General features: G+C 36.5%; 2 protein-coding genes across 4 annotated transcripts in view; both read right to left on the bottom strand.

The window, feature by feature from the left end:
- The window catches only part of LOC124527579 (gamma-taxilin-like), a 697565-nt gene that overhangs the window by 169473 nt on the left and 515506 nt on the right, over positions 1–12586 (bottom strand). The window lies entirely within an intron of this gene.
- Positions 1–12586, bottom strand: part of LOC124527574 (cullin-4B-like) — a 66029-nt gene that overhangs the window by 42756 nt on the left and 10687 nt on the right. Inside the window, 5 exon segments of the mRNA XM_047100670.1 lie at positions 9182–9249; positions 10007–10112; positions 11343–11433; positions 11534–11696; positions 12339–12412. Of these exon segments, the coding sequence (XP_046956626.1) occupies positions 9182–9249; positions 10007–10112; positions 11343–11433; positions 11534–11696; positions 12339–12412 (502 nt within the window).

Below are 12586 nucleotides of genomic sequence, written 5' to 3'. Positions count from 1 at the left end.
AAAGAGGGAGATTAAGGCAAAGGGGTACGATTTAAGAATTAGAGAAATCACTGACGCATTAAAAAGTAACGACATCAGAATCATAGGGGTCCCAGAGGAGGAAGAGAGAGAAATAGGGGTAGAAGGGTTAAGTGAGCAAATCACAGCAGAAAACTTTGCTAACCTGGGGAAAGACACAGACATCAAAATCCAGGAAGCACAGAGGACCCCCATGAGATTCAATAAAAACTGACCCTCAACAACGCGTATCATAGTCAAATTCACAAAACAGTCAGGCAAGGAGAGACTTATCAAAGCAGCAAGGGAAAAAGGTCCCTAAACTATAAGGGAAGACAGAACAGCTTTTCAGCAGACCTATCCACAGAAACTCGGCAGGCCAGAAAGGAGTGGCAGGATATTTTAAGGTGCTGAATCAGAAAAATAGACAGCCAAGAATTCTTTATCCAGCAAGATGGTCATTCTAAGTAAAAGGAAAGATAAAGATTCCCAGACAAAAATTAAAGGAGCATGTGTCCACTAAACCAGCCCTGCAAAAAATTTTAAGGGGGACTCTCCGAGGGGAGAGAAGATGAAAAAAAAATGTATGTATACACACACACACACATACATACATATATATACACGCATATACGTATATGTATACATATATACAAATATATATACACATATATATGCACACACACATACATACACACATACGTACGTACATACGTACGTACGTACATACATACCAAAAGCAAGAAAGAAAGGACCAGAGAAGATCACCAGTACTCCAATTCTACAAGCATTATAATGGCAATAAATTCATATCTTTCAGTACTCACTCTAAATGTCAATGTACTCAATGCTCCAATCCAAAGACATACGGTAACAGAATGGGTAAGAAAACAATTACCATCTATATGCTGTTTACAAGAGACCCACTTGAGACCTAAAGACACCTTCAGATTGAAAACAAGCGGATGGGGAACCATCTATCATGCTAATGGTCAACAAAAGAAAGCCAGAGTAGCCACACTTCTATCAGGCAATCTAGACTTTAAAATAAATAATGTATCGAGAGATGCAGAAAAGGCATTATGTCATAACCAAGGGGTCTACCCACCAAGAAGACCTAACAATTGTAAACATTTATGTGCCAAATGAGGCAGCACCCAAATATTTAATTCAATTAATCACAAACATAAAGAAACTCATTGATAGTAATACCGTTATAGTAGGAGACTTCAACACCCCAGTCACAGCAACGCACAGATCGTCCAATCAAAATATCAAGAAGGACACAATGGCTTTGAATGACACACTGGACCAGATGGACTTCACAGATATATTCAGAACATTTCATCCTATAGCAATAGAATATACATTCTTCACAAGTGCACATGGAATGTTCTCCAGAATTGGCCATATACTGGGACACAAATCAGCCCTAAGTAAGTACAAAAGTATAGAGATCACACCGTGCATATTTTCAGACCACTACACTATGGAACTCAAAATCAACCATGAGAAAAAAAAATTGGAAAGGTAACAAATACTTGGAGACTGAAGAACATCCTACTAAAGAATGAATGGGCTAACCCAGCAGTTAAGAGGGAAATTAAACAGCTTATCAAAGTCAATGAAAATGACAATACCACATCCCAAAACCTCTGAGATGCAACAAAGGAGGTCATAAGAGGAAAGTATACAGCAATCCAGGCCTCCCTGAAGAAGGAAGAAAGATCGCAGAGACACAACCTAACCTTACGCCTTATGGAGCTGGAAAAAGGACAGCAAATAAAACCTAACACCAGCAGAAGACAGGAAATAATACAGATTAGAGCAGAAATTAATGTTATCGAAAACAACCAACCAACCAACCAACCAAACAAACAAACAGTAGAACAGATCAATGAAACCAGAAGCTTCTTCTTTGAAAGAATTAACACAATTGATAAACCACTAGCCAGTTTGATCAAGAAGAAAAAGGAAAGGACCCAAGTAAATAACATCAAGAATGAAAGAGGAGAGCTCACAACCAACACAGCAGAAATAAAAACCATAACAAGCGAATATTATGAGCAATTATATGCCAATAAAATGGGCAATCTGGAAGAAGTGGACAAATTCCTAGAAACATATACACTACCAAAACTGAAACAGGAAGAAATACAAAATTTCAACACACCCATTACCAGTAAGGAAATCGAATCACTAATAAAAACTCTGTCAAAACCCAGAGTCCAGGGCCAGATGGCTTTCCGGGGGAATTCAACCAAATATTTAATGAAGAGTGAACACCTATTCTCTTGAAGCTGTTCCAAAACATAGAAATGGAAGGAAAACTTCCAAACTCTTCCTATGAAGTCAGCATTACCTTGATTCCAAAACCAGAGACCCCACTAAAAAGGAGAACTATAGACCAATTTCCCTGATGAACATGGACGCAAAATTCCTCACCAAGATGTTAGCCAACAATACATTAAAATACATTAAATACATTAAAAGAATACATTAAAAAGTATGAACATGGATGCAAAAATCCTCAACAAGTTAGTAGGCAACTGGATTCAACAATACATTAAAAAAAAAGGATTCACCACAACCAAGTGGGATTTATACCTGGGATGCAGAGCTGGTTCAATACCCACAAGGCAAATAATGTGAATCATCACATCAATAAAAGAAAGGACAAGACCCATACGATCCTCTCAACAGACTCAGAGAAAACATGTGACAAAATACAGCATCCTTTCTTGATAAAAACCCTCAAGAAAGTAGGGATAGAAGGAGCATACCTCGAGATCATAAAAGTCATATATGAATGACCCAATGCTAATATCATCCTCAATGGGGAAAAACTGAGAGCTTTCTCCCTAAGGTCAGGAACAAGACAGGGATGTCCTCTCTCGCCACTGTTACTCAACATAGTATTGGAAGTCTTAGCCTCTGCCATCAGACAACACAAAGAAATAAAAGGCTTCCAAATCAGCCAGGAGGAGGTCAAACATTCACTCTTCACAGACGACATGATACTCTATATGGAAAACCCAAAAGATTCCACCAAAAACTACCAAAATTAATTCATGAATTCAACAAAGTTGCAGGATATAAAATCAACGCACAGAAATCAACTGCATTCCTATACACCAACAGTGAAGCGACAGAAATAGAAATCAAGGAATTGATCCCATCTTCAGTTGCACCAAAAACCCATAAAATACCTAGAAATACATCTAACCAAAGAGGCAGAAAATCTATACACTGAAAACAATAGAAAGCTTATGAGGCAAATGGCAGAAGACACAAAAAAATGGAAAAAGATTCCATGCTCCATAGGAAGAACAAATATTGTTAAAAGGTCAATACTACCTAAAGCAATCTACACGTTCAATGCAATGTCTATCAAAATAACACCAGCATTCTTCACAGAGCTAGAGCAAACAATCCTAAAATGTGTATGGAACCAGAAAATGCCCTCAATGGCCAAAGCAATCTTGAAAAAGAAAACCAAAGCAGGAGGCCTCACAATCCCAGACTTCAGGCTATACTACAAAGCTCTAATCATCAAGACAGTATGGCACTGGCACAAGAACAGACACTCAGATCAACAGAACAGAAGACAGAACCCAGACATGGACCCACAGACGTATGACCAACTCCAGGATATTAGTTCCAGTCTTTTGAACTCATTATTTAGGGCAGCTTTGTCCTGTGGCTGTGTGGAGTGTGAAATGAAAGGCTGCTCTAGTAATGGCAAGTACTTTAGGTATGGTATCTATCAAACTTAATTCTCACAGAAACATTGCTAAACTTTCAACTTTGCAGTCTGCAGACTGCTGGTGGACAAGTTATGGTGGAGAACTGATTTACTGTTGGTGCAAGTAGGTATATTTCTTCAAACTTTGAGGCTAACAGCATGGAAGTGTGCCCAGAAGGTGTAGATTTCCTGCACAAAGACACTGATGAAAGAAATCTATCAATATAGTTCACAGCCAAATGCAGGGTCTCATTCTGTGCTTTGTACTATTCTCCCATTTAAACCAGTCCACAAGCACAGCCGTCAAACTGTTTATGTGGTCTTACAGATTTCTTCATGTAACCCACTTGAGGCCTGCATTAAAAAAATGTTAACATTAAATTCATTTTTGAGATACAGAGAGACAGAGCACAGGTGCAGGAGGGCCAGAGAGAGAGGGAGACACAGAATCCGAAGCAGGCTCCAGCCTCTGCTCTGTCAGGACAGAGACCTAAGCGGGTCTCGAACTAATGAACTGCAAGATTATGACCTGAGCCCAAATTGGACACTTAACTTAAGCTCCACTGACAGAGCCACCCAGGTGCCCCTTTAGGTTGACATTTAATCTCCATTTCCCTAACGTATGTGTCAATATCCTCATGATAATCTAGGACTTCTTTAACATTCATTGGGTTTCCATCTTCTAGTACAATTGATATGTCCGTAATGTGTGGTGACTCAAAACTACTAGCCATTGGATAATCAAGAGATACCAGTGGTTTTCTTGGTCAAGGTAAAGTAAAAGCTAAATTGAAAGCCAGCACATTTTCATGATTTTTTTTTTTTTAGATTCATCTGGCCTTTTCCAGTCTATTCTTGTGTTTTATCCACCTGGTAAATGGAGGATGCTTACTGTTTGCTTCCCAGGGAGGTACAGCAGCATGTTCATCATGCATAGGAAGATCCTTAAGAGGTGCAATCTGTGGTGTCTTGGGCCTTTGCTGTGACACCGCAAAGCATGGTTCCTGGCCTTCAGTACAGCCACGCCTTCCCGAGTTTATCGAGCAGGCACCACCTTCTCTTGGTTGATGTTCCTCTGGTCCTCTTGGATTGTCATGTGCTACAGTTATCAGCAGCCCCTCTGGTTCTAGGCCTGGGCATGGAGCTGCCCAACATCACTGCTTCTGGGATCTTGGTGGGATAAGTCTGTGGCGCAAAGCAGTGTGTACTCTTTCCCAGGCCAAGAAACGCTCCAGCCACATCCAGCTGCCCCATCTCTACGCAGCTTGCCCGCTAAGGATAACGCAGTACCAAGGAGGTTGCAAAAGGCATATGCAAGCACTTCCCGCAGTGTGCAGGGATAAAGATGCTTCCAAGATGCAGCAAGCAGCCCACTGGAGTGGCAGCTGGCTGTTCCTGCAGTTCAGGTAGTTAATACACCAAATAACTCAATAAGGCATTTTCAGAGCCACTTGCCATATTTTCTGCACTGTAACTACATTTATATTGAAAATAGTTAACAATTTAAAATGCAAGCATCAAAAAAAATTAAAAAAAAAAAAAGGGGGCGCCTGGGTGGCGCAGTCGGTTAAGCGTCCGACTTCAGCCAGGTCACGATCTCGCGGTCCGTGAGTTCGAGCCCCACGTCAGGCTCTGGGCTGATGGCTCAGAGCCTGGAGCCTGTTTCCGATTCTGTGTCTCCCTCTCTCTGTGCCCTCCCCCGTTCATGCTCTGTCTCTCTCTGTCCCAAAAATAAATAAACGTTGAAAAAAATTTTTTTTGAATGCAAGCATCAAAATATTTAGAGTGCATTGTTGAGCTCATACACGATTCCTTTTCCTAAAAGGTTCCGCAGGTGGATGGTACTGATGGCTCCAAATATTGTGAATGAAATTACTGCCACTGAAATGTATGCTTAAAAATAGTGAAAACGGTGACGTTTAAGTTATGTATGTTTACCAAAACAGGACATTTACAATCTGAAGTAACAGTACTTCACTGCTGGCTTATAAATGTATACTTCCTATATCTCTCAGACATAATTTTAGATTAATAAAACAAGGCTGCATCTTGTAGACTTTCTGGTTTGGAAAACAATTTTCTTCAGAATGTTGAAAGATCGTGCTCATTTCAGCAGCACATATCCTAGAATCTTGAAAGACTTTTATCTTTTAATTTTTGCCATTATTATGACCTCTGTGTAGATGAACTCATGGGATGGGGTTTGTTTTGTTTTGTTTTCTCTGGATCCAGCCATTTCTCTGAACCTTCACTTTGCAGTAAATTGTACCCTAAATATCTTCAGTCAGTATTTAGTGAATACTGAAGGTAGGGGGAGATATGGGACTTCCATTTTAGCTAGAAAAATTTACTAAGAATGCATTTATTTAATATAAATGTGAGGATCTACATAAGACTGCACATAATTACAAATGCTTCAACTGAAACCCTGAGATACAATGGACCTATAACATTTCTAAGGAGAAATTTACTTTTAAGTAAAGAAATCCTATAAATAAGCCAAGATTTGTAAGAATATTTGTACTAAGATGATCCAGAAATCACTTCTAGTTCATAACTTCTCGGGGATACCTAATGTATCCTAATACCTAATGGGTGATTTGTCTTCTGAAATGTCTGCCTAACACCCCTGTTAGAATCAGTCTTCGTTCCCTGACCATCAGCTTAATTATTGCGAGGACTGCAAGCCCAGAAGAGATGTAGGTATGAAAGGATACAGAGAATGTACACGATGGTTAACCCATAAATAGGCATCCATGAAGTTTACTACTATCTGGAATCCTAATAAACAAGAATTTTTCTTTCCACTAATAAGCAACAGTTCACAAATTTTCTCCAATCCAAAATACGTCCATCTGTCCATTCAGCAGTGAAAAAACTAAAACATTTCCTCATTCTTACTGAGAATCCTCTCCTTAATTCAGGTGCTTCACAAACTATGTGGAAAGCCTTGTAGATATGCACATTTTTCTTTTTTTTTTTTTTTCCTCCAACGTTTATTTATTTTTGGGACAGAGAGAGACAGAGCATGAATGGGGGAGGGGCAGAGAGAGAGGGAGACACAGAACTGGAAACAGGCTCCAGGCTCTGAGCCATCAGCCCAGAGCCCGACGCGGGGCTTGAACTCACGGACCGCGAGATCGTGACCTGGCTGAAGTCGGACGCTTAACCGACTGCGCCACCCAGGCGCCCCAATATGCACATTTTTCTGTTACCACAGAAACAATAATCTATTTAGTAGGTCAAACAAACAAACAAACAAACAAACAAACAAACAAACACCACTGGTTTTCAAGGACAAACACCTGTTAGACCTGTAGAAACCCATCCCAAAGATGTTTCCTAGAAGAGTGAAAATGTCCGTAAGTCATATGTGGGGCTTACAGTATTACTCTATTCTAAGACTAAGATTAGAAACACAATTATTTTAAGTTTATCTAATTCCATTCTATTATTGTGCAGTAAAGGGTATCTCTTGCTTAAAGAAAAGTCTGGCCTTTATACAGCTTCTGGAAGGTAATCAGTAAACTCTCTGAATACCACGCAGCAAAAAAATTTATTTACTGGGGGGCAATGGGCCATGCTGCACAGTTCATGGTAAAATGTGACTCATGGTGGGGGGTTTGGGCCAGGAAATACCAGCCTGATCTCTGAAGGGACTGGACACTAAGATCAGTCATGCTGAAAGTCAACCATGTGATGGGAGTTTCCCTACTTGGCAACACTATATGCATGCTGTCAATCACAATTTCTGGGAGAGTTAAGCTCTGTCCATACAACCCTAGTGGGAGAAGACAACTGAAAGTTCATGCCTGGACTTTGTTCTATGATCCTCTTCTCTTTGATGATTTCAATTTACATTTTTCATCGTTATCTTTTCTGAATTCTTGGGAGTACTTTTTAGCAAATTGCTGAACTTGAGGGTGATCCTGGACACCTCACTCAGCTGCATTCATATTCCAAATAATAATAATAATAATAATAATAATAATAATAATAATAATAATAATAATAATAATAATATGATAGAAAAATTTTAAATTATGAGTTCTTCTGACTCTATTTCATTTTAATTTCAAAGATCTGAAATACCTTTCTGATGATATGAATTTCCTTCTAATAGAAAAATTCACCGTATTGGTGCTCTCCCCACTCTATATTTCTGTTGTCAAATAAATAGTTAGGGGTGCCTGGTTGGGTCAGTCAGCTGAACATCCAACTCTGGATTTCAGTGGCTCAGGTCATGATCCCAGGGTCATGAGACTGAGCCTGTGTCAGGTTCAACAATAAGTGTAGAGCCTTCTTAGGATTCTCTCTCTCTCTCCCTTTGGCCCTCTCGTCAGGGTCACTCTCTCTTCAAGTGAAATGAAATGAGATTAAATGACATGGAAGGAAACGAGGTGGAAAGAGATGAAATAAGATAAATTAAAATATAGTTAAATTTTATGTATTTACAGTTAGTTTATTTACAAGGCACTTCAAGTGATAAGGAAAAATAATAACCAAATGTATACTGTGGACAGGAATAAAACTTAAAATTATACAATACTCTGGATTAACATATGAAAAAGTCCTTTCCCAACAATGAAATTACCTTAATTAATAAGACATTCTCCCTTCTTCAACCATAAAATCAAGGCTCCGTCTCTCTAAAAAGTTACTACAGTATTCTCCTACATGCTCTTTATGCTCAAAAAGATTTTAATCATATCTAGAATACAATCCAAGTTTTCAAAAGGCCAATGTGATCAACTACACTTACTCTCTCCAGTTTAAAGTAACATTCACTATTCCCTAAAGCCTTGTTCAGTATACTTCAGCAACACCAGGATTCCCTGTTTATGATCACGCCTAAATCTTTTCCTTGTGGGAGGTCACTGGACACAGACTCTCCTTTCAATAATGTCCTTCTTTTCAACGTCAGGTTTTAGTTTACATGCACTCATTTAATAAGGTTTTCTAAAAAAGTATGTCCTGTATGGAATCCATTTATTTTGCACCACGAAGCAAAAGCTCATCACAAATTTGTTGAACAAATGTTGCCCTTACGTGAAGAAAAGGGAAAATACCAGAAGCAAAATATGTGCTCGAGAGCCCTAACCTACAATCTAAGATTTTAAAACACCAGAAACAAAGGTAACAATACAGACTATTTTTAACACATCAGCCAAAAATAAAGCTTTAAGCACATTACTATCTCAAGGTATATGTGTAACTCTCATTTAGTATTCTTATAAAAAATCCCTGAATATACTACATGACACAAACTGCTTTGGCAAATGAGAGAATGAGAAAAAAAATTGCATCTGGTTTTATCAATCATTTTAAAGGAAGACTTACACACAGAACGCATTAATAATTAAAATTATTTAAAAATGTAAAAAAATAAAATTATTTTCTTTCATAATGCCTTCTCAAAACATACATATTCTCATTTACCTTTCTGAAGAACTGCTGATAAGTGTTCACCTAGAAGCTGCTTTTCTAGCCTAGTGATCAGTTGTTTCCTGTTTAAAAAAAATGAGTTTAGAATCACTGCAAGATTCTCATAATGGAGAGTTAAAACGGTTTTCCAAAATCCTTCTGCATACCTTACTGTCATCTGTCCTGATTTCTGTTTTACACTGTTATGCATGTATGAGTGCCATAAAATTTGTAGTTTGGTCTTCAGGAGATTGAATTTCATTGCACAAACTGCTGATTTCAGAGTTATAATTATCATTACATAACTACAGGAAACTATGTGATAATAATAAACACCTAGTTTACATAAAATTACTATTTTATCTCTAATTAAACAAGACCAACAACAAATTTTCTAAAGTTTCCCACTCATCCAAAAAACTAAAAAATAAACTTATGAAGAAATTTTTATTTGTCAGGCCTTCCCATCTTTTTGATACAATGAAGAAAGGAGAAAGGCAGGAACTAAGCAAAAAAGGTGGAGAACTGTATCATTTAAGCCTATCATACGACAATTTAAAAGTTGTTTAACATTTACTTTTGAGATACGGTGAGAGAGAGAAAGCATGCACACGATCAGGGTAGGGGCAGAGAAAGAGGGAGACACAGAATCCAAGGCAGTCTCCATGCTCTGAGTTATCAGCACAGACATGACCTGAGGCGAGGTGAAGTCAGACGCTTAACTGACTAAGCCACCCAGGTGTCCCTGATAATTTCTGATCTAAGTAAAGCAAAATCAAAGTGTATATAAATATGGTATATAGAAATTACATACACAAATACAAAATACGTAATTCTTACTGTGTGTTAAGGCATAGGTAGGTTCTAACTCTGTCTACTTCTCCTTCTAGGAGCTTCTTGATGTGGTAAAGACACCCAGGAATCTGAAAATAAAATTTTTACCTTCCTATTTTAAGAATCATGGGACTTAAAGAATGGAAGTTACAAAGTTTTTGTAGCAAGCAAACAAAAACATTCGTCTTTTAAATCAATTTAGTTTCATAACCTTGAAAGACACAGCTATCATATCCTTGAAAGGCACAGCTATATGGTCAGTTTGTTTCTATCAAGTCAGAATGTCAGGAATATTAAACTGGTTACAGCTTGTAACTGGAATCCATGGTTTGAAAATTTAACATAACCAAACAAAAATATAAAATACATAAAGCAAAGGGCTGTTATAAATGAAGAGAAGCACTGAAAATTCAACAAAAGCTGATGACTTGCCTACATACAGATCTATGATGTACAGTACATACAGAATGTACATGATATATAAAAGAACATATATTATATCCAAGATAATGGATAGAGTACTCAGACAGAAACCAGCAAGTTAACATAATACTTTAACAACACTAAACACGAGAAAGTATTTATAGAACACTCCACTCAACAACAGAATACACTTCTGCTCAAAGTGCACACAGAATATTCTGCAAGACGGACTCCATCAAGTCACAAAACAAGCAAATAAATTTTAAATGAATGAAATTATAAAAAACTGTGCTCATTCATCAAAATGGAGCAAAACATGGGAAAATAAGAAAATTTGAGAAAGTCACAACTATGTGGAAATCATACCACACATTTCTCAATAATCAAGGTGTCAATGAAGAAATCAAAGAGAAACTACAAAGTACCTTAAAGTAGGTGAAAACGAGGCTAGAACATACCTAAATTTAATATGGCAGCTAACACATTACTTAGAAGAAAATTTATGGTTATAAATAATTACATCAGCAAAACAAACACCTCAAAACAAAATAAATTTAAAAAACAAAACCCTACTTTCTACCTAAAGACACTGGAAAAAGATCAAAGTAAACCTAAAGCAAATGAAGAAACAATATTTAGCATAGAATTTAATGAGAGAGAAATGAGAAAAAAAAATAGAAAAAAATTAACCATACCAAAAGTTGCTTATTTGAAAAGATCCACAAAATAGACAAATCTTTAGCATAACTGACCAAAAAAAAAAAAAAAAAAGAAAAAAGAAAAAAAAGAAAAAAAATTGTCAGGAAGAAAGGTTTGTCAAAATTTATAAGAATTATAAAGAAACATGGTTCTTTACATTTTAATAATCTTTTCTATGGATAGTGACAGAATTTATAGTTATCATCTTGATTTCAGATACCTCTTTTTTTTTGCACTAGCTTCCTTCCCTCTGCTGCATAGAACCTGCTTGTTTCTTCTAAGAATTTACTCTCAAAAGATTCTTGGTAAATCTAATAATGGAATATGTAAAAGAAACTTAGTTAAAAGTTATCTTTAAGATATCACATTAGAAATCAGTTTCGATTTAATGAAAGTTAAGAAATTACTTACCCGCAAATCAGAAAGCATAGTTACAAGCCTTTGAATCAGACATCGATCAACCATTTCGCCATTTCTTTCTTTCTCAATCAACACAAGAATTCCATCTATGGTCCTGCTACGAACATTCTGATCACAAATTATATATGATTTGAATAATTCAAGGTCCATATCCCTAAAACAAACAAAAAATCTGCCTTAATTTTGGCTTATATTTTTCCCATCAGTTACACTTCTGTGTATATAATGCATTTCCCAGTCAAAACAAGATATAACTTGATGTTAAATTCACTGTATCTACAGTTGGATAAATATTTCTGTTTTGTTTTTTGATGGTCTGAAATCAATAAATAAGATTTCAGTGTAAATAAGGCACAGTGGATGACATGTATAATTCAGTAATTTCTTAAAAATTAAGCAAAATTTAGGACGCCAAAGCTTCTGAACTTACCTTCGATTTTTAGCCTTCATAATAAGCACAATGGTATTAATAATATCGACATTAATATCAACTTAGTGACCTTCTAGTTTTTTATAACAAAGTATTTCAAACGTGGTTCCATATCCTAGATTAGATTCTAGAACTAGTATGTTTCCTAATTAAGACAGGTTTTTAAATTGAGGTAAATTATCAATTAACACTTGAAACTGTGTTACCATGACCTCAAATATCATTTTAAAAAAGTCAACGTTTTGTGATACAAAGAAATACACATTTTGAAAATGATTTTTCTCTTATTGTGTTTTCTCTCAGAAGATAAAGGACGTGATTATAAATCACATGTAACAGTTTTTTAAGTAATTATTTGTATCTTACCAAATTGAAGACAACATCAAGTATTGAAAAGCATAAGTTCTATCTAGGAACAGAAAAATGTTCCTAATCATGCTCTGTTAGAAATAAAAAAAAATAAAGGTAAAACATTACGTCTCAAAGATTTTTTGGTTAAATTACCATTCCATCAAACAAAAACTTAACTCTTAAGAAAAGCACATAATTTATAACATTCTTCTCAATCAAACATGGGCAATAATGTATTTATTTCTCTTGTAAAGATAACCTTT

Source organism: Lynx rufus, unplaced genomic scaffold, assembly GCF_022079265.1.
Source record: "Lynx rufus isolate CCGP_SWC_20201006 ecotype Redwood Valley unplaced genomic scaffold, mLynRuf1.p SCAF_51, whole genome shotgun sequence".
Lineage (NCBI taxonomy): Eukaryota > Metazoa > Chordata > Mammalia > Carnivora > Felidae > Lynx > Lynx rufus.
The sequence above is the reverse complement of the archived record's forward strand: the minus strand, read 5'-3'. Positions and strand labels throughout refer to the sequence as shown.